The following is a 22,930-nucleotide window of genomic DNA, read 5'->3' on the forward strand; positions in this document are numbered from 1 at the left end:
CTGCAGTAAAAGCCAACTTATTATTTCACAAATCCAGAGTGTGCGAGTTCCAACTAACTGCCTCTTAAAAAGGACAACTTTGTTTTTTTTAAACCAAGGTTTATGTTTTAGCTTGTAATTAAAGTAAATAAAGGATGAGTGTTACATTTTTCTCATTTACTGCTTTCTATAGTTTTAGCAATTTTCACGATCTTTCTTACAGTGGGCATTCGGGCAGGTGGCTAAATATGTATTTTTTTTTTACACAATAACCCGGCGATTTCTTTATTATTATTTACAGTAGCTCTTCTAGCCCCCAATAACTCACTATCTTGCCATCAAAGACCACGGGACCTTTTTTATTGTGTAAAAGACATATTTAACCACCTGCCCGAATGCCCCCGCCCACTGTAAAAAAGATCACGAAAGTTGCTAAAACTATAGAAAGCAGTAAAAAAAAAAGGTAACACTCACGTTTTATTTACTTTAATTACAAGTTAAAACATAAACCTTGGTTGTAAAAAAACAAAGTTGTCCTTTAAAGGGTTAAGAGCTGGGTTACAAAAAGACCCGCACCCACCTGCCCCTGATTGACCAACCAAACGTCCCATTACATTACATCATCATCATAGTCATTTAGCAGACGCGTTTATCCAAAGCAAAGCATACAATAAGTGCATTCAACATAGGCAAGACAACTACTAATCACCAAATTAGGCTATAATTAATCCAATTAATTAGGCCAAGTTATAGCTGAAATACTTTTTTAAAAAGCCATTTAAGCTATAACTAGGCTAAGTTTGAACTTGAACTTGAAGTGTGAGGTGGTGCAACTGGCTCCTGAAGTCTTAAGTGCATTCTCTTCTAAACATTAAGCAACTAGCGGGTATAAGTGCAATATATCAGCTACCTACTTTCTTAAACAGATGAGAGACCAATGGGAAAATCAGATGAGCAAGAGCGTAAACAAATAAGTGTATCAAATAAACGAGAGCTCGTCGATGCTTGCCTTCTCTAAAATGGCGCATGAAATACAGCCGCCTCAGAGCCGGAAGAGGCGTCTACCTTTATATTGCTATGCTCGCCACGACCATAGATATATATATATATATATATGTGGCGTATATTGCATGTATTTCAGATACACAGATCATGTGTAGTATCTAGAATGAAATGTAATATCACAGCTATTAGTCTAAAAAACAAAAAAAAACTATGTTTTGTTTTGTTTTAACCACAAATATCACTTACAGCTCGTTTAATGTCATTCCATCATATTCCACGAACAGGCCGGAACTGCCATAAACTTTTACATCGGACTGTTTTGAGAGACGAATTTGCTCAGCCTTCAAAATAAAACAAAGCATGTGTCCCCAGCCCTCTATGGTCCCCAGTCATAGTCCCAGCTTTTTTTTTTTAACTAAGTGCTAAGTGGGCATATTGTTTTGTGTTTTGAGGATACGTTTTTTTTATTTTCATTACCACCATTCAATATGAATATTGTTTTTGTCTTCAGAAATAAATGACGCCGTAAACAAGATTTGGGTTTACTAAGTTTACAGTCTATGATTGGTTTTAAACAATTCTATGGTTTTAATTTGAAACTACTTTCTACCGGATAAAGTTGTACGTGGTTTCCTGTGGACAAGACTCGCTGTTAAACAAACATCAACGCTTCAGATTCTGTTTGTTTCTCTGATTTAAGCGGTAGGTTATTAATAGAATGTATTTATTCTTATTAGGATTTGTGTTGGGGGGTCCCGTGTTCACATGGGAGGTAGGTGAAGGCGAGGTACGTGATGTCTAGTTAGCTCTGGTCCATTAGCTAGCCTTGGATCAAGACTAGCATAGATATTTGATCGAGTCTGACTTTTCGTATCTGTGGATATGCAAATGTCAAAATCTATCAAATACATCAATGATAGTCTTGATCCAAGGCTAGCTATGGACCAGAGCTACTGTCTTATTAGCCCTGAAACTAGCCCCTACGGAACCTCTCCCTCCGCTGTATAGCTCCGAGATGAGGTTCCTCGTTTGTCTCTGCCGTTTGTTTTCGAAATGGTCGCACATTATCCACTTTACATGTTTCTTACCCCTTTCTGCACATCGTATCCAGAAAGTAAAGCATTTCCGCCACTCTCTCAGATGTTTTAAGTAAAAACATCTGAGAGAATGTGCGACCATTTCGAAAACAAACAGCAGAGACCAACGAGGAACCTCATCTCGGAGCTATACAGCGGAGGGAGAGTTTCCGTCGGAGCTACCCTGAAACTAGCCCTGATTCAGAGCGTTAGTGAGTTCTCACTAACGCTCTGAACCAGGGCTACACTGAAACATGACTGTCATACCATGACAGTCATGGAGCCGAGAATTCCTGGTTTAGAGTGGTGTTCGATTTTTTTTACATTGCCAACTCTCACATGTACATAAACGTTCAGATTTCAAATATAAAGTGCTTACCCAAGTGCCACGGATGTTACAAGTTGATCCGTTCCGCGATGAGTACCCGTATCTCCCGAATTGTTCAATAAAAAGCATTTTAATCCGATCATCAGAGTGCAATACACCTCCCAACCATTAGTGTCGCATGGTTGAAAGCATCGGAGAAAATTTGGAGAAATGGCTGGCGATCGGATTAAAATGCTTTTTATTGAACAATACGGGAGATACGGGTACTTATCGCGGAACGGGTCAAATTGTAACATCCGTGGCTCGGGGCTAAGCACTTTATATTTGAAATCTGAACGTTTATGCACATGTGAGAGTTGGCAATGTAAAAAAATCGAACACCACTCTAAACCAGGAACTCTCGGCTCAACCATGGCTAGTCTTGATCCAAGGCTAGCTATGGACCAGAGCTGCTGTCTTATAAAAAACATGTCCAGTTCTCTCCAAACAAGTGGTGCTGTTTGGAGAGGGGGGAAATACAACGATATTGATATTGTGACAATATTATACATTAAAAAATATAGTATAAGTATAGCTTTGGAAAATGATTGGAAATAATGTAAAGTACATATGATTTGAACATGCATCATTATCAGACCTAGCCCTGGATCAAGAGCAAGATGGCCATTCTTGTATTAAGGCTATATCATACCTAAATGTACCATCCAAAATGTGTTATTTATTCCGAAATGACTAGTAGGCATTAGTAGAAATATTGGGCCTTAAATGCAATTAAAATAAATATTTTATGTATTTGGCCCCTCATTTATAAAATAAATGATAATATACAATGTAAAATACAGAATAAAATGGAGATATATATATATATATATATATATATAAAAGTAAGGTTCACAGAAATAGCCTACCAGGTGCCCACTGTTCCAGTTACCAAGTTGAGAACACTGCATCACAGTACTGTAATTCAGCCTTTAAAAGCATGAAAAGAACGCTGCCATATCACGATATATTACAATATCCGAAATGCTAGACAATGTCAAGTCTTATATCATGATATTGATATGTCAATATATTACCCAGCCCTACAAACAAGACATTTCTAACTGACCTTTTACTGTTGAATGTCCTCCAGAGTGACAATGACTCGTCATGGGAAGAATTGCACGGCTGGAGCAGTTTACACGTACCACGAGAAGAGGAAAGACACAGGTGAGACAGGCGCTAGGGTTGTCACCATCATGGCATTTTACCTGACGGTTAATTGTGATTAACGATTTTAATTGTGTTTGTGTTTTTGGCATTGAACATTGTAAACTACATATAAAAACAACATTTTTGTTTGGCTTTTAGGCTTTGTAAACAACAAATCCACTGGGCAGATATGACAAATAACTTAAATAAATGACTGACATATTTAATAACTATACTTTCAAAATGTAGAAAATAGATAAGCGGAAATGGCAGATCTACATGCTCACAACACATTTTTGTTTTTATTGTATTGTATGATGAACATTTTGCAACATGGAAACTATTATGGCGATTATGCGAAATAATTGCGATCTCAAATAATTAGGCGATTATGTAATAATTGTGACAGGCCTAACAGACGCATAGTGAAGTTTAACCTCACCAGTAACGTCAGCTTACAGCTCAATGTTTGCAAACTGTGTGTTTCAAATGGGAAACATGTAGATGTTTTAACAACCTGTTTTTGGAGAACATGATCAATATTTTGTAATGTCCTGTAAATGGGACAAACCGTTGCAGCATTTGTAGCCTACATGTGGCCTGTTTTAAATAGTTGCATATGGTCTTGGATATTAGGGCCCTACATTATATCAGAAAGCAATTTTGGTTTTCTAAATATTACAATAGTAAACCATGCATACAGCCTTTCTTACATAATTCATCAAACTTGCAAATTGTTCCAACGGTGCAGATGAGAAGTGAAGAAAGTACGGTGACCAACTTTTCAATGTGCACCCCGGAAATGAATCTGTTTGCAGTCCAAGGATCTTACACAGCACCGGCTCAGTTGACCACTGTCATTCAATGTGTGGAGTCTGCCAGTGACTTGACTAAAACTTAACTTACACTCCATTGCGCTAGGGTGTTGCATGCCAAAAAGAACCGAGCTAACAAGTTATTTTTGCCATCGTACTAATGGAATATAAGTTAAGACTTAAGTTAACATTCCTATGATCTCCTTTCCAGCTGCATCTGGCTACGGAACACAGAGCGTGCGACTGGGCAAAGATGCAATCAAGGACTTTGACTGCTGTTGTCTCTCTCTCCAGCCCTGCCGAGACCCTGTGCTGACGTATGTTCCACTTTTTTTAACCTGCTCACATTGTATGTCTGCTCTGGCTTTCTGCTCATGTTTTTCTGTTGGTTGGCATCTTCAGTCCAGATGGCTACTTGTATGAGAAGCAGGCCATCCTGGAATACATGCTTCACCAGAAGACCGAGATCGCCAAGAAAATGAAGGTAAGATCTGGTCCCCTTGGTTATTTTGGAGGGAGGGAGGGGGTGAAGTGTTTGCTCTTGGGATAAACTCTTAATCCTTAGTTGAAATAATTTGTCCGCTCAGAAGATCCTTTTCATATGCCCTTCTCTCTACTGTTCCACGTACAATAATGCAGGCATTTAAAAACAAAAAAGATACATTGTGCTGTTGAGTAGAGGGATCACAGTTTGAGTCTTGCCAGGGGCAAAATATTGAACTACTATACAGTGTTTCTCTATGTGAATATCAGTAACATATACTCCAATAGGGATAATGATTGGGCATAGTGTGAGCTTGATGCAGTGCTCCACAATAATATCCTCAGTGTTAATGTATGCATTTCTAACTGAGTGCAAATTTAACCAAATGGACCCTTATGGTTACATTTGTACACTCTGAGTTAAATGAACACAGCATTTTACTGTATATTATTTTGTCATTAAGTGGTTGATGCTACATCCATCCATATGTTTTCTTTCTTGTCAGGCATATGAGAAACAGAAGCAGACTCAGAAGAGTGACAGTCGCCTTGAGTCCAAGTCAGAGGAGCGAGAGAGAGCTGAGAAGTTCAAGACCAGGGAGAACAGCATTGTGTCCAAACCCATCAACCCTTTCACTTCTGGTAAGTGTGTGTGTGCGTGCAGGTGTGTGTCCATATGGATCTGTCTGTACCCGTCTGTTTGCATGCATATGTTTACTAAGTGTGTCATACAATGCAAAAGTAAAATACAAAGTAAAGTAAATGCATTTTGGGAAGTATGCATGAGTCTCTCTGTCCACAATAACTCTGTATAAGGGAGTAAGTATACCGGTAAAGCCCATTTACTTTCCCTTTACATACAGTACATATATGTCCATTTCAAATGATCTAACCATCACTGGTCACATCATTTCCATGTGTCCTTTACATTGGCATGAATCTAAGCAATATATCCACTAGAGGGCAGTTGGGAGTCAAACATTTTCTGACAACAAACATGGTGACAGTCAAGTCGTTTGTAATAATGTACTGTACCTGTTAAGACTTAGCTGTTCTGTAATACCTGTACCTGTGCCCAGGCAAAGTGACATTATATATGTTTAAAAGTACTCGACTTCCACAAACTCCACCCAAAAGGTTTCAGCATTTTAAAGTCGTTGTCGTGTCTCGCTTGAACTACAGTACATGTAGTTCTGGATCGTTGCTGTCGGGCAGAAATCTCTTATCTCCATATTCTAACTTTTTTTATCTGCTACTTTTGCTATTTTTTGAATTTATGGGCTTTTAGAGGTCTTTATAACTATAGGCTCCCGTGACATTTGATAATACGGTGTAGTTAGATGGCACTTCACTTCACTATAGTGTAGTAAGGCCATAAACTGTATATTGTGCAGCATCAGTTTCATTCTACACCTGTATTTGATTGAAACAGAAAATCTGTAATTATGCTTTTGTGGAGGCTTTACCAAAAATGTATTGGTTGTCTTCCTGTTGATGTAATACATTTGAAGAATTTAAGGCTTTATTACGCCGCCTAGTAAAGAGAGACTTGAAAGAGCGGTTTGAGAGGATGATGTGATGAAGATCATAGGCCAGACTGGAACCTTTCATACTGAAATGGTTGTGTGTGTTCCCTGTCCAGCCCAGGCCAAAGAGGGCCAGAGCGCTGACAGCTCCGCGGCAGCTGATTCGTCGTCGGCAGTAGCAGGATCTAGCTCCGCCCAGACTCTCCCCAGCTTCTGGATCCCCTCTCTGACACCAGAGGCCAAACCCACCCTGCTGAAGAAACCCGTGAGTCCACTCTCACAGGCAGACAGCTCAATCCTCCACACCACAAAAGCCACCAGACAGACGTTGATTCTTTGTTTCCAATCGGCTTTCTGTTTCGAATGAAAAGACGAGAATGCAGTTGTACTTCTGAAACAGCACTCCAATGACCTTATTCACTCGGATGCCATTTCACTCATCCCACAATGGCCACCATGTGAATTCGATCGATGTACATTTGTCTCACCCTTTCGCTGTGTGTGTACCTTTTTTTTTTATGACTGTGCACAAAGTTATTTCAGGTTCAGCCACCTTTTGTGGTTTTGCTTCCAAATGTTCATGTCATGGTGTTCCTGCTCTGTTTGTCCTGTGTGCCTCTCTTATCATTGTTAAAGGTCACATTGTCCCATTTGGAGAACCTCCATAAAACCGAACTGTTAGTGGACTTGTAGTAGTACACCCTATTACTAGTACTAGTGTACTTTTAGTTTACTACTAGTGTTGCATCCAAATGTACAAAAAAAACTTTTATTTTACATTCTAACAACCTGTAGTCTCATGTTACGTCCGTTTTTACATCCGTTTGCCAAATCGCTTCTTCACTTACAAAACAGAAACTGCATTATTTTACATTCTAACAACCTGTAGTCTCATGTTACGTCCGTTTGCCAAATAGCTTCTTTACTTACTTACTAAAAATGCACAGTAAAGTCCTCAATGCTAATTTAAGTCAGTGGCTATGTAAATGGAACCAAATGAACCCTTATGGGTCCATTTGGTTCCATTTATACACCCTCAGAGTTAAAGTAACACAGGATTTCACTTTGTAGAAGTGAGACTATGTTGAACCTTTTTACTTTTCTGTAGACATCACCCAACTGATATTTTGTCCCTTTTGTCTCCCTGGCTGTCAGAGTAAGACCGTATTCTGTCCCATGTCGGGACGTCCCATCAAGATGAATGAACTGATCACAGTGCGCTTCATCCCCGTGGACCCCAGCCTGAACCGAGTGGCCCTGATCACAAAGCAGGTCAGTGGCATGACACTTCATCACACCTCATTCATAATGCGTCAATGTTATTTACAAACAGTGATGCGGCAGCTCCAACCTGCTGACATGAATCCAGTATGGTTATTATTTATTACTGGTTCCCTTGCTATTTTGATTCCCTGATTACATTTATCAGGAAAACCTTGGTTTTAGTAAACATAGGGTATGAAGCATTTGGTTAGTTTAGTTTTTGCACGTATAATTGCTGCATAAAGAGGATATCCGACAAACCCAGCTTGTGTTTTGTATCTCCTTTTTAAGTGAATTAAATCAGAGAACAACACATTTACTAGATTTAGATATGACCAACAGAAAAGGTTCTAAGAATCATTAATAAACAAACAGCCTTACAAGATGGGAAGTGGACTTTCAATTTCAAGGTTGATAGTTTCAATCTTTAATAGTTTTGACTTTCTGAACCGTGTACTTGTCATAGTTTGAGGATATGTTGTGGTCCAAATATATTTTTATGGTGTGATGTTCTTGTCCCTCTTAGGAGAGGTATATGTGTGCTGTAACCAAAGACATTCTGGGCAACAGTGTCCCTTGTGCCGTTCTCAGACCATCGTAAGTAACCACCATTTCTATCTTCCCTCACTCATTCATTATCTCACCCACTAATCACACAGGGCTACCAGGAATCCCTACATAACACACAGGTGTTCTTATTTGAGATGCATTTGCTTTTAATCTTGCTCTACGATGTCATTGTCTGTGTGTTGCAGTAGATTGTCATAAGCTCACATTTAAAGAATATGGATGCTGGGGTTTAAGTGGTCAAAGATCACATGAAGTCCCAGTTGTGTCTGTGCCTTTTGTGTTACATGCATTAACTGTTTTGAGCCACCAGGAGGCTCTCTAGGTTATACGTTTGATGAGAGGAATATTTTACACTAGTTCTAAACCGCTCGCTCTTTTCCTTCATGTTGGCTCTGATCCTCTCTACCAGGGGAAGCGTGGTGACTCTGGAGTGTGTGGAGAAATTGATCAAGAAGGACATGATGGATCCCATCACCGGAGACAAACTCTCAGAGAAGGACATCATACCAATACAACGGGTCAGTACTGTGTCTTTCTGTGTATGTGTGTGTGTGTTGCATTCTATTCTGGTGAGGACGACACATTCTCATGACAATGGAAAGGCCTGGGGATAATAATTAGGTGTAAGAGCTTCAGGCAGGCTACTTGTCAACCAGTAGGTGTCCTACTAGACACCCAGGTCTACATTTCTCAAAGGAAGGGAGACCACCTCCAATCACTGCAGATTGGTAAAAGACCAGTAAAATACTGGTCGTCTTTTACAGTTCCAAAAAATACAAGATGAGACATTTAGCCCTTATTTTGTCAGTCTTGGAAGTGATCACGTCAAACGCACATCTAAGATTTGTTTGTTCCCTGAATTGAGCTTGCCTTCTAAGGCAACACTTAAATCCAGGCAGCATACACAGTAAAATCCTTAATGAATCCAGTTGTACCATTTAGTTAAGTCTTTGCACTCTCTTGAGTTAAATAAACTCTCTGGATTTGACTATGTATCACCCCAAGGATGCAAGTAACATAAACGCTGCCATAGAAGATTAATTGAGCCAGGTTCATATTAGTGTGCAGGGGAAGTTTAAAAGTACACGTTGATGCTGACCCTCTCTTCTCATCACATTGTGTCTGTCAGGGTGGAACCGGGTTCGCGGGCTCCGGCGTGTCCCTCAAAGCCAAAGAGGCCAGACCTGTGATGATGGTTTGAGAGAGCGGTGCAGTTAAGGGGTGGAAAACGAACACCAGGATGACTTTAAGGAGTAGCAACGTTCATTGTTGGACATACAGCAGGACCACAACAGCGGGGGTCACATTAGAGCTGCACGACTATGGCTAAAGTGATAGATTATTTTTGCTTATATTATAATCACAATTATTATTTACAATTACTGGCAATGATGATTTTTGCTGTAAAATATGTTCTTTTTATTTTATTTTATAATTTTCTTAATGTCTTTGTTGCTCATTGTGTTAATGGGTGTCATGTTTTTGGTCATACGGTATCTACTGGGCTGGAGAGGATGGAGAGATGGTTTGTATGAGGTTCTGTTTAATGTAGTGGTGAGGAGATGAGGGCAAGGTGCAACAGCTAGCCGAATACATTGTTTGAATGAATTACCAAGTTTCACGATTTCATAATAGGCTCTGTGCATAACTGTAGTCCCAGGTATCCAAAAGGTGGCATACCCGTTTCAGTTTCCCATAGCTTTATTTGATTGGCTCGGTCTGCTTGTGTGTAGGTCTGTGTATGGGTGGGTTTGATTTGTACAAATTTGCAGAATGTTTTAACATCCTGGACCGACCAAACTATCTTGTCTCAGAAACCCCTTTGTTATATTCTACATTATGCGTCGATCCCTCGATCAAAGACACCAGTTGACTTCTTTTTTTTTTCATTCCTAAATGCTGTGGTGATTATATAAACGACAATCGGTATGTTCACCGTGTGTTTGGAAATCCTGTCGCGTAAATACACCAGACATTTTTATTTCTAGTCATGTACAACGTGAAACATAAAAAATAACTAAGAATGCTGATTGCCTCAAATTTGACCAACTACAGTACAAGCTCAAAACCCACCGTCTACTCCTGATGCTTGTAACCCCTGCAGTTGCCAGCTGTTTGTCTGCCTGGAGTATTTCTAGCTTAAGTTTATTATGTATAGTTTATACCTTGTTTTGTGTCTGCTGTTTAGCTTTGTGGTATATTTCCATTTCTGGATTCCGGCACATTTTTGTCTTTAATGTTCTTTTCCACAAGTCAGTGGACACTGGACACCTTTGACCTTTTATGAAAAATAAAGACACTGAGTGGTCTGTTTTACATTTAATACAATTGTTGTTAATAAACATACACAGTGCAGTATGGTAATACCCACACACATTTCTTGCTTGTTAAAGGGACATTGGTTTATCAAAACTGATTAATGTTCAGCAACGTGGAGCTGGTTAAATGAGTGATTCTCAACAAGGGGATTTAATGTTGCACCATGCTCTCAGTCCCAAGTTTCACGACCCACTTTTGATCCACAATCCAGCAACTGCTACTGGGTATATAGAAAATAAATTGGGAGAGAACTGAATATTGAGCTTGTCTGGCCTAATAAATTATCTAATGTATTTTGTATACCCTTCATTAGGCATCTGGATGATCCATATTTTAAACCTGTCACAAAGCAGAGTTCAAAATACAGACATTTTCAGTGTTACATTTATCCATTTGTAACTCCATTTGAGTACAAATTGAACCAAATGGACCCGTATGGTTCCATTTGCACACTAAATTAACATTTAATATTTCTCATTCACCATGGGAATGCAACCTGCCAAATACCCTTTGATGTGCATCAGGGTTAGGTATGGGGCTGGGGTATAGTGCAGTATGATGATATGTTATGGAATAGACTCCCATTTTTCCATACCCGTTTCCTGTTCCTGGTCAGTTTCCCAAAGCTAATGTATGTTTGATTCGCTCTGCAGCAGGTTTGAAGTGGAAAAACATTTGAAACCTTAACCACTTAAACCCCAGCATTCATATTCTGCTGAAAACCATCGAAAAAAAGGTGTTTGATATAGAGCAAAAACTGAAAAGCATAGAGCCCTGAGGGACTCCGGTCAATGAATTAAAGGGTTTAAGTGGTTAACGTGTTTCCAAATGGCAGTTGAAGAAAGGGAGGGTAATGATTACAGTTCATCATGGTCCACCATGCCTCCATAGTCAGTGATGGTGCTGATCTTGATGAAGTCGATCTTATCCAGGAGTTCAGAGAGAGTCAGACGGCCATCCTAACAGAGTACAGAAACGCAGGAGGGTGGAGGAGAAGGAACAGTGTTGGGTGTAAGGGACGGGTTCATTCATTTATACTTGATTTATATCAGTTATATTCGTTGAGCGGCACAGTTGTCTGGTGAAGTTGAGGCTTAATGCACATATAGAAAAAGTAGACTCACCTCAGAGCATCTTCGGACATTACAGGACATTACAGTACCTCGTTCCCCCGAAATGTAGCTCAAACATGGGGGGAAAACACATTCTATTGACTATGCTGCCACCAAAATGTGGAATGCCTTACCAAAAGACATTGAAGATCTACCCAAACTAAAAAGAAATAACCTAAAATGTCCATTGGGCTTAGCTTAGTTGAACAACTTGGAACACCTTGGTAGTAGTAGCATCCTCTGCAGTATGTCTTACTGATGAATTGATTACAATGGACCACGATGGAAATGAGCCCCCTGGGGCTTTTTGTGTTATCCTTTTAGCAGAACCTTTGACTGTACTACATGTACTGTTAACTACCTTGTTAATAAAATAATCAGTTTCATTATCATGGTAAATGTAACTTCCACTATATGATCAAACACTATTAATATTCAGCTTGAGGAAGGCGAGATTACTCGCACATCACAACACTGAAATACAATTTACACTTTGACCAATCAGATTTTTTTTTCTTCCTGAACATGGACATATCTAAGTACCTAATGAATAAGGCCTGTGTTTATATGAACTCAGTTAGACATTAAACTAAATGGTATCTTTCTATATGAGGATGCTTACTCAAGGATAAAACTGACTGAACTGTTGAAGAATAGCTGATCATCACGATGGGTATTTTGTCATGTCATTGTCAAACATATTGAGAGCACAGTAGTAATATATCCCCTATGAGTATGTCAAATATATGTCTACAGTAGTCCAGGCCCCTAAAACAACTTACAATTACTGAGAATTCAAGTACAATCATCTAATGTTTTAACTCATCACATCTACGCATCACTCATGGCAATGCCCAACCATGCATCTTGATATATTAGCTAACTTTAGAACTTATGAAAGCTATGTCCCATAGCTTTCATAAGTTCTAAACTGCAAAACCTATTCTACATCGACCCTGAAGTCAGCAGCCAATAGTTTCTGTGCTATAGGTATTCCTGTACAATGACCCAATTACAACATCCAGGCTCAATTGTTGAGAAACACTGGAAGATACAGGACACTACCATGAATGGTGGCTATAGGTGGGGTGTGGTAACTTTATATACTGTAACTGCATACTGTATTTACTGCACTCACAGCAATGAATGCCTCTCTGAATAGACCTAGGATGAATGTAGATCTATATGTAGCATGCAACAACCATACATTAGTTTTACTAGACTGGATGGCATGCTGTGGTGCATTCATCAGATCATACATCACCATGAAGCTATAACAAATATAGCAAATCATTGCTGTCGGGCAGACACCTCGTATCTCTATATTTCAACTTTTTGTTTTCTTTTTTCGTACATTAATGCCCTACTTTCTCATACAAGAGTGTCGCACATAAGTAGTGGAAATTGCTAAAACTATTTAACTTTTTGGACATATGAGGTTTTCACCCGACAGCAACAAAATATTAAAGTATTGTTTCTGAAAACCCATTCATGACCACAAAAAAAAAATCCATAAGTAGAAAAACCAACATGGCTTTATTTCATTTTCACAGAGAGAAAAATGTTCCACCAATAAAGAGTGACTCACTTTTGTCTCCTCCACTTTGGCTCGATCCCTTCCCTTTGTTTCCTCTTTTCCCTTTATTGTCTCTTTCAATAGATATTACGTTGCCCTCTCAACACATATCAAATGTCATGATTGGAATTTGTCACGGGCAGTACCATAATATCTATGAAAAGGACTATTCTTTGACAGGAGGAGTGTATGTCAACTGTGAGTGTATCGTGGTTTTGTCATAGCTTCTATTGTGCAGGTAAAAAGGAGCATAATGAGTTCAGTGAGCTGCCCCTGTGTGTGTGTGTGTGTGTGTGTGTGTGTGTGTGTGTGTGTGTGTGTGTGTGTGTGTGTGTGTGTGTGTGTGTGTGTGTGTGTGTGTGTGTGTGTGTGTGTGTGTGTCAATAAACACAAACATTCGCTCATGCCCGTGACTGCAAACTATGTGTGAATCAAGTGCGCGCGTGTGTGTGAGGACACAGTATGTGAATCATAAACCACAGTTTGTGTGTAATCTCCACAAGTAAACAACGTTATCTCCACAGTCCCATTCCCGTCCCATTGCAATGTGTACACAACATCACACTACAAATACGGACCCCAACCGTAGGCAGCACTAGCATAACACATACCCCCATACACCCCACCTTTGAAAAATAACATATTTTGTAACAGGCAGCATTCTCCGTTGCATATGAAAATATAAAAGAAATAGGCTACACACAATTACTTATGCATCCCTCATGCCGCCCCCCATCCCCCCTTTCACTCTTGCCCCTCGCCCCGTGGCGTAGTTGTGATGTCATCAAAGCTCGTCATGTCTCTTGGTCAGGTCCTCTCCATAATTGGTCGCCTGGCTCCCAACAAACATGTTCCAATTGGCCAGAATCTCCTTCTTGGTTATTTTCTCATCCTGCCATGTGTTTTGATTGTTGAGATGCCACCATTATCATTGATGTCATGATTGAGAGAGAGAAAGAGAGAGAGAGAAAATGAAAGGAGAAAAGAAGTACAAGGTGGATGAAAGTGAGAAGTCCGATGAATGAGGTGAAGGAGAAACAAATGCAGAAAATGAGGTTGAGAGAGAGAGAAAGAAACGGACAGAGAGAGAATCTCATTATAATTAACAGGTCATTACCCCCAATTATTCCCATTATGTTCCTTATTAGCTGTGACAGTGCTGACACTGACTGCAGTAATGTGTGAGGTGAGGCGAGAGAACTCTGAGACGAGACTGAAGCTGCATTTATACTCTGTTGCACGACGGTGTCACTTGACAAAAAGACCAGATTTTGGTTTTTCGGCAAACGACGCCCCTGTACCACGGATTATAAATTGGGCTTGATGCTCCTATGACTACTTTGCAGTCGTTTTTAGCATGCAGACTGGTGCCACATCTCTGCTCACATAAGCCCCACACAGAGAATGGAAAAAGGCCCTTCGTATCCTCTGCGCACACTGCCTGAAATATGTTGCAGAATGACTTGAAACTTGTGAAATTCATCCATGTTATATGCTTTTAAATCCAGATCCGACAGAGCTGGAGGCATTATTTGAATTCACATTTTACTCATCTAGTGCTAAAACTGAAAATGTATCACTGTACATTGTGTTTTTAGTTGTACGTTTGTTTGTTTTTTGTCTTATTGGAACAATTTGTTTTTATTTGTGCTGCTGCCCGTCTTGGCCAAGCTTTCCTTGGTTTTGTGCGCCCCTAATTTTGTCCGATATCTTGAGGTTTGTACAACTGTGTATTTTTCATATTCCTACCACAGCCCAATAACCAATTCCAGATATGGTCTATCTAATAGGCTATTGACTGCCTGCAACACAGTCTACCATCTAGCGAGGAGTGTGTTAACATATCCTGTGTGTGCGTGCGTGCGTGCGAGAAAGGTGTTAACGTACCCTGTCTGTGTCTGTCTCGTGGATCAAGTGTTTGGCTTCATTGTCAGCATGGTCCACCTCTCCAGGTAGGATCCAGCCAGCCACCTCATTGCCATCCAGGTAACCATCCTAAACACCAGACATACAGTACATAAATATCCACTCAGGATGATGTGTTTAGAGATGATCTTCAATATAACACAATCAAACACATTTCAAATGCTTATGTATATCATTTATGCTATCCACTTGAGGGAACCGTGGTTGTCAGTAAGGGCAACAATGAGCCTTTACTTCTCCCGCAGATAGGCTATTCAAGGTACAGCCTCAAAACACTGAAACATGCAGAAAATCTGATCCACAAGCTTGAATGATGGACAAAGGTTCTGTAGGCGGTGTGTAAACGTGATTGTCACATAGTGAGGTCATATTTATTTTTGCGACAATTTCGGACGAAAAATACTGTGCAAGAGTCTTTACAAAGAGGTAAATAAACAAAGATTTTTGTGTGTAGGCTTAACAAATAGCGGGCCAGGTCATTTTTACCTTGTTTACGTCTCTGAACTCGTAGAAGTGTTTCTTCTCGGTCTGGACCCATTCAGGTTCACTCTCTCCATTCTCCGGTGTGAACATGTCCCCTGTGGATCAGCCAAGACATGACTTGTCTCTCACACTCCTTATCAGCCATCAATACAGTGGTGCATGTCATGATGATACAGTGAATTGAGTCCTAACGGTCAGAGTGACATACAGTACTGTACACACACTTCCTTAATGCAATCATTTCACAATCACTTCGCAGCTCAACATAGGTTCCAGCCTTTGTGTGCACTAGAACGGTGCCCGAATTTATGTGTTAAGTTAGCAGTAATGTTCGTTCTTCCTGTTGTGTTCTCAATTCTTATGTTTGTACAGTATGCTACTGTGAAGCAAGCATTCCAGTCATAATGCATGTTGGTTAACTGTAAAAACACTGCCCATGATTAATCTTTTTATCGTGATTTAAGTTCATTTCAGAATCTGATAGAATCTGTATCCGCAGTCTGCATCTCCATAGTAAATATTACTGCCGTAAAGCACATCAACAATGTGTAGATATGCCACTGTTGATAACTGAAACAGATACAGTAGTAGAGAAGGACACTTACCTATGTATTCATTTATGTCAATCTTTCCATCTCCATTCTTATCAATGTCACCCACGGTTTCCTAAAAGAGAAAAGAAGTGACGCTGATATGATCTCACCTGAAGTAATTCATTCAGTAATTCATTTCAGTGTACTATACTGTAAGGCTACATCAAATCTAACAAAGAAAATGAATATTATAAATATAAATGATTAGCTATTTTGTATGTCACATTTCCATTCTTTGCGGGAGTCTTTGAAGTATTTTAGTTTCCATTTAATATTCTGCAACTTGCCAAAATTGTCATCCCCAAACACTTTAGGATCAAGTTTTTAATACCAAATACACCTTTTCTACCGTGACTTTCCTTCAATCTTTTAACAAATTTTATCAGAGGTGCATCATCTTAATTATGCCTGATTACTTGATTAAGTGAAAACTTTTATTGAAATTCATTTTACAAATATGAGCTAACGTAAAGTGGTACTCTTCTTAACTCATTGAGTGCCCGAATTATTTCTGTCTATTTCTGGCCAGTACGATTTTGTTTTGTTTTTAAGTAAAAAAAAAGTGCTTAGGAAGCGAGATACAGCCTTTTTCAGTTATAAGTTAAACAAGGAGTGGATGGAGCTGCAAATCTTCAGATAATGATATCTTGGGTTCTTTTTTTTTTTTTTTTCAAAAACACGTGAAACACGTTAATGGCACGTTGCACCATAGCGGTAAAACACGTGAAACACGTTAATGGCACTCAATGAGTTAAGATGTGCACTGCAATGGCTGGTTTGTTACTTGGATGTCAGTTGTTTTTTTATTACATATAATTTAAAGTAGTGGAATTTCTATAGTTATATTTAGTTTTTGTTCTTTTTCAAATGTTGCTTGATCTAAATCCTATTCTGTGTTGCTGTAGTGACAAAATCGATATAATCCCCACTCATCTCCTCCTCTGATCTCTCATCTCATCTATCATCCCTGCTCTCCTCATCTCATATCTCATTTTATATGTAATCTCTCCTCTCCTCCACTCATCTCATTATGACTGTGTACCAGCATTGAATCAGTGTAGTAGTCACCTGCACCACAACGTCCCTCATGTGGTCATACTCTTCAGGGTGCAGGAAGGCAGTGAACTCCTCCCGGGTGGCAGTACCGTCACCATCGCGGTCAGCTGCCTTGAAGCGGTTCTCGTCACGACGCAGCATGGCCTTGTAGGTGGCCTTGTCATCCACATCATCAAACTCCTCATCTGGAAAGATAGCATCAAATTTCTTTTTTTTCAAACTCAGGAAATGGTCTGGAGCAAGGTGCCAATGAAGTGGAAAGAATCTAGCATTTATCATTTACACTTGAATAAATTCTAATGCAGAATATATCTACTTGTGACTGAAGTTAACCAGCCTAAACAATAAAGATAACGAAGGCATTAAAACCTTTAGAAAAAGTCAAGAATGACAATTATTTGCACAGTCGAGAAGCCACTGGTGGCTTTGTTTTATGGGCCAGGTGGATGTAGGCATCTCAAACATGTCTTCATAATTTGGGTGCTTTTATGTTCCGTTTTAATTTAGAAAAGAAAATCCACTGGAGGTTGATCAGCAGGTATCACTTAGTTGATAATAATACCAACAACAGTGGAAGTGGTAGCCTGGTTGTGGCTCTATGCCCAATCCTAATTACAATGTAAACCATCTCTCTCAGTCTCACCCATCTGGTCCCACCCTCAAAAACTGTTTCACCACCTGTTCATCATTCATTTCTCTCTCTCACCCTTCTAAGAATTCTCATTCTTCCTCTTTCTCCCCTTCCTTCTTTCTTTCTTAATGTCTTTCCATTTTATTTCTCTCTCTCATTCATATTTTCTTAAATTTCTTGCCTTAAATTCTCTTTCTATAACTTCCTCTCTCCTTCCGTTGCTCTCTCTCTCTCCTTCGTTCCTACCTATGTAGAAGCCGTAGGTGGTGTTTTTGTACTCCTCCCATGCTATTTTGCCGTCCTTGTTCTTGTCGTACTCGTGCCAGTGTTTGTTGACGTTCTCCTCGATGTACCTCCTCTGGCGGTGTTTGATCCAGTAGTGCAGCTCCCCGTGGCTCACATAGCCGTCCTTGTCTGTGTCAATGCGGTCCACGATCTTACTGCGAGTGGAGGACAGAGGACAGTTAAGCCTGATTTATACGTCGTCATATGGCAGTGTTAGACAGCAAAAGTAGCCGATCTACGGTATAAGCTCACACCGTGTCACATCACGTTGCCATTTTCAGAGATTTTTCAGATTTCATGAGTCACCCCTCTTCAAAAGGTTCCTTTATTAGAAAGTAAATGGCCTTTTCGACATTAATTTTGAGGCACTTCTGTAATGAATAGGTCAGTGGTTCTCAAAGTAGGTTCCAGGGGGTCCTCAGCAACATGAGCAACAGTTTAATTTCACTATCATGTCATCAACTAGAAGTTATAGCCCAATGACAGAAGGTATACGAAAAGATATACAAAAAAACATCTCTTATGGGGGTCCCAGGCACACAATCTTTTCAAATTGGAGTTTGCGGCCTAATATGTATCAATTTGGGGGTCCTTCTCATGACAATATTATAGGTAGTGAGACAGGAAAGTGAGTGGAGATGCCCTGCAACACAGGGTGTGAACCTAGAACATTAGAATGAGGTCAGTGACAGCTGGTATGCACATTAACTGGCCTCTGAACATAAAGGGACAATAACTATTTTAAGAATTCACAGTCTGCTAATGATCAGGCTCAGGGCAGCTTAAAGGACGACTTCACCCCTTTTCAACCGGTCTTCATATAATTGGTCCTCACTAATACTCATGATAAAATGGTACAATTTTTTTCTACTCAGTCTGTGTCTCAGAGGAGGGCTGTGGACAGTTCAGAGTCCCGTCTACCAGTGACATCATCAATGGGGAATCCAAGCTAATAGAAACTGCAGGCTTTCTATTCCTGGAAAGTTGCAATGCAATAAAAGAAGCCTTTGTTCTCGTGTTAATAAAAATCTAAATAAAAAATTTGAATTCTTGTTGGAAAAAAAAATCATGCCTAACGATGATGTCACTGGTAGACGGGTTTCTGGACTGTCCACAGTCCTCCTATGAGACACAGACCAAGTAGATTTTTTTTTTAGCATTTTATCATGAGCATTAGTGAGGACCTATTATTTGAAGATAGGTTGAAAAGGGGTGAAGTCGTCCTTTAAGTGATGTTTTGTGAACATGAATAATGCTCTCTCTCCCAAAGGCACAGTGCTCAAAGTCCCATCAGTGATGATATCACGACGAACCATGACAATTTTGCCGTGTGGAGCTGCTCTATTAGCAATGAATACAAAACAGATTTTGTACAATACAGGCAATAAGGCACCACTGGCTGTGTGTTAAAGCTGAACTCTGGAACTTGTTTGAATGAATACATTTTTATTTTAACTCATCTGAGTAGGTTAATAGATCATAGTACATCTGCAGTGGTTTGTAGGTGGCCTCCCTGCTCTTCTACTGAGAAATGTAGACTCTGCATTCAGGTAGGGATATTACTGGTTGACAGGTCTGCCTGGAGATCAAAGCACAATATCCATCCCTATACCCATTCTGGCTTAGCTTAGTGGTAGACATTTCTTTTTTGTCTCACGCGGGATACCTGGGTTCGAGTCGTGGGAGGGACATAAATCTTACGGACTGCAGCCTTAACAGGCCACAGATATTTCCCCAAGGATGCTTGGCTTGCAATATACTGTAGAAGCAGAGCCCTGTCTCAAAAAGCAAAGGGCTGAATGGAACCAGACCAGTGGTAGGGACCAGTGGTCCCAACTGGGAGCTTCACTATTATGCATATTCTGCAACACACCTTGACAGTGTACATTCCATACGCCCAATGACATAAAATGGCGCGTTTGGCATCATCAGGTCTTCACCTCTGCATTTCGCTGAGAAATACTATTTTCTTTCCCCACACCATGATCTCCTCACCTCAGAACAATGGGATTTAGGTTCAAAATCTGCAAAGTTTCTCTTTAACTCTAAGCTGGTTACTTTGCATTGACTATTTTTTTTTTCTTTTTCTTTTTTTAACACCACATTCCTCTGTTGAAGTTATTCTTTGTCTGTGACCCAGTGAGATCTACTGTGTACAGTATGTATGTCACCCACCTGCAGACCAATTGACTGACTAACAAACAAACACCCGTCTATTATGTGAACACTGCCCACCGCCAAGTGACGCAGCCTTTAATTTAATGTTGAAAAATGCAAGTGGGACGTACGCAAGTTTGCCCTTGCTTTCTTCCTGGGTGAGCTGGTCGAAGGTCTTGGCCTCCTCCTTGCCCAGGAAGGCCTCGTGGTCGTACTGGAAGCCGTCACCGTCGGCGTGGGCGTGGTCACTCAGGTCGGCTTGGCGGTGGATGCGCTTCTCCTTAGCAGGGACGGCGAAGGCTCCGCCCGCGATGAGGAGGAGAGACCCCAGTAACCTGAGCAACATCTTCACTGACTATAGGAGGCAGAGAGAGAGAGAGAGAGAGAGAGCGAGAGAGAGAGAGAGAGAGATTGGGGATGGAGATAAATTGATACAAATGCACTCAATTATGAACTAAAGCATTCATTATCTTACAATACATCTATTGAAACATTTTATAAAAGTAATTCAGTATCTAGGAAATGTCTGACTCCCCCCTCGGCATGGCGAGATGGTTCTCAGAAATGAACAGTTGTGTCCCTCTTGAGAAGATTACTTATAGTTTAAGAAATGGGTTTGACACTTTTTTGAAGATTTGGCAACCTTATTTGGACTATATGGATGTCCCTACCTGTATCAGAGATGTTCTAGGTTATCTACAGCTATCTCGGTCTAGATCTATTTTTTCTCGAAGCTACTTAATGTTTTTACAACAGATTTGTCTCTTCTTGTTGTTCCTTTTCTTTTCTTTTTTGTACCTTTATTGTCTCCAGGAGACTATGTTTTCACTCCCCCCCCCCCCTCGGCCAAGCTAACATTGGTCAAGCCTCACGTGACACGTGACAATACGTTGAAAGAGTGTGCTCTGATTGGCTAGTGAGACGCATGACGTGTATTTGCCTATAAATAGATGTGTCACTTTGAAAGAGTCTTGGTCTCTTTCAAAGTGAGGTAAGACAGGAATAATCACGAAATGGCTGAGAAATGGCGGAGTAACACTTAAGACAGGATTAATCAAGTAACACTTAAGACAGGATTAATCAGGAACAGTACTGGCGGAGACCTGTGCTCCGAGGAGCACATTTTCTAGTTTGATTATGTTTTGATTATTTTTTTATCTGTGCTGTCCTTTATGTATGTGGGTTTGTATGTGGGGAGGGGGGAGGGATGTGGGGGGGTTGTATGTATACTTTTGTGAAAAAAATAAAAATGAATAGCAAAAAAAGAATAGCAATACAAACTTACAAGTTACCATAAGAGAATGCATTGCTTTGATCTTGCTTTGAAAAAAGATCAACTGAAACTCATTCATTTTATATAATTCATCTCACCTGAAAAGGTTTTACATATAATGAATGAACTGAAAATGATGACTTATGAAAGAACATATATAGGCCTTAATAGAGCCTAGAGAGGGTGGGGGGAAACAGTAGCTCCATCTAAGGGCGTAAAGTTTGATGAAACAACACTGCATGCGTAGCCTACTCTGTATGAAAGCTGAATCACAAAAGTTAAAATAACCTTGATAAATAACGTTAATTATATCAAATGTCAGTGGTCTAAAGTAATTAAGTACATTTACTCAAGTACTTTACTTAAGTACAATGTTGAGGTATTTTTACTTTACAGGAGTATTTCCTATTTTCTGTACTTTTACTTCTACTCCACTCAAAGGCAAATATTGTACTTTTACTCCACTACAATTATTTGAAAACTTTAGTTAGCCTACTAGTTTTGCAGATATAAATTATATTATAAAATATGCATACAGCCTATATTATACAGCCATTGTGAGCTTGTAGATTTGCTATTTTCAAACATTAGAGTACTTTTACTTTTGGTACTTTAAGTATATTTTGATGCCAATACATTTGTACTTTTACTCAAGTACATTTTGAATTCCGGACTTTTACTTGCAGCAGTATTTATCTACAAATTGCAGTATTGATACTTTTACTCAAGTAAAAAAATGTAGTACTTTTTCCACCACTGTTGATTATATCAAATGTGCTAGACTAGAGAAGGGTTTGGATGAAATGAACTTACCAATTTGTTGCAGAACCCCAACATAAAACTGTTGTAAAAAGTGTAAGATGTAAGACGCGTTGGCACTCACCCTGGCGTCTTTAAACTCTACGCCTCAGGGGGAGGAGCCACTCAAGTGCGGCTCTGATCCAACCAATAGAAAGTAGCAGGACTCGAGTAACGGAGTCCTCAACTCCAGGGTTGCCATGTCCGCTTATTGCAAGTGACTTTGGGCTTGTTTTTCTGTAAAAGTCGCTTGTTGTTTGGGGCTTGTTTCTAAAGTGTAGTTGCTTATTTGGGGCTTGTTTCCTAGTGTTGTTTATAAACAAGTGGTTCTTAAACATTTTCATCTCAAGGACCCCCAAATTGATATGTATTTGTCCACACACAGACCCTCCATTTGAAAATATTTTGTGCCAGGGACTAAAAACTTAAAATGTTTCAAAATTATTCCAAAATTACCTATTTTTTCATGATTTGTTTTTATTTTT

At 39.7% G+C, this 22,930-nt stretch overlaps 2 protein-coding genes across 2 annotated transcripts; one reads left to right on the top strand and one right to left on the bottom strand.

Moving 5' to 3' along the window:
- Positions 1-1,599: 1,599 nt before the first annotated feature.
- nosip (nitric oxide synthase interacting protein) lies at positions 1,600-10,789 on the top strand. Its single transcript, XM_084071890.1, has 10 exons — positions 1,600-1,686; positions 3,521-3,597; positions 4,606-4,711; positions 4,797-4,878; positions 5,384-5,519; positions 6,520-6,668; positions 7,559-7,675; positions 8,193-8,263; positions 8,646-8,754; positions 9,366-10,789. The coding sequence occupies exons 2-10, from the start codon at positions 3,528-3,530 to the stop codon at positions 9,435-9,437; spliced, it is 912 nt and encodes a 303-aa protein (XP_083928016.1). The 5' UTR covers positions 1,600-1,686; positions 3,521-3,527; the 3' UTR covers positions 9,438-10,789.
- Positions 10,790-13,979: 3,190 nt separating this feature from the next.
- rcn3 (reticulocalbin 3, EF-hand calcium binding domain) lies at positions 13,980-22,558 on the bottom strand. The gene is made up of 8 exons (XM_084072080.1): positions 22,461-22,558; positions 20,506-20,729; positions 18,179-18,372; positions 17,314-17,486; positions 16,258-16,318; positions 15,656-15,747; positions 15,131-15,238; positions 13,980-14,135 (listed from the first exon to the last, which is right to left on the bottom strand). Exons 1-8 carry the CDS (start codon positions 22,482-22,484, stop codon positions 14,028-14,030), a joined length of 984 nt encoding a protein of 327 aa, XP_083928206.1. The 5' UTR covers positions 22,485-22,558; the 3' UTR covers positions 13,980-14,027.
- Positions 22,559-22,930: the final 372 nt, after the last annotated feature.

Source organism: Gymnoscopelus microlampas (assembly GCF_963454915.1).
Source record: "Gymnoscopelus microlampas genome assembly, chromosome: 11".
Lineage (NCBI taxonomy): Eukaryota > Metazoa > Chordata > Actinopteri > Myctophiformes > Myctophidae > Gymnoscopelus > Gymnoscopelus microlampas.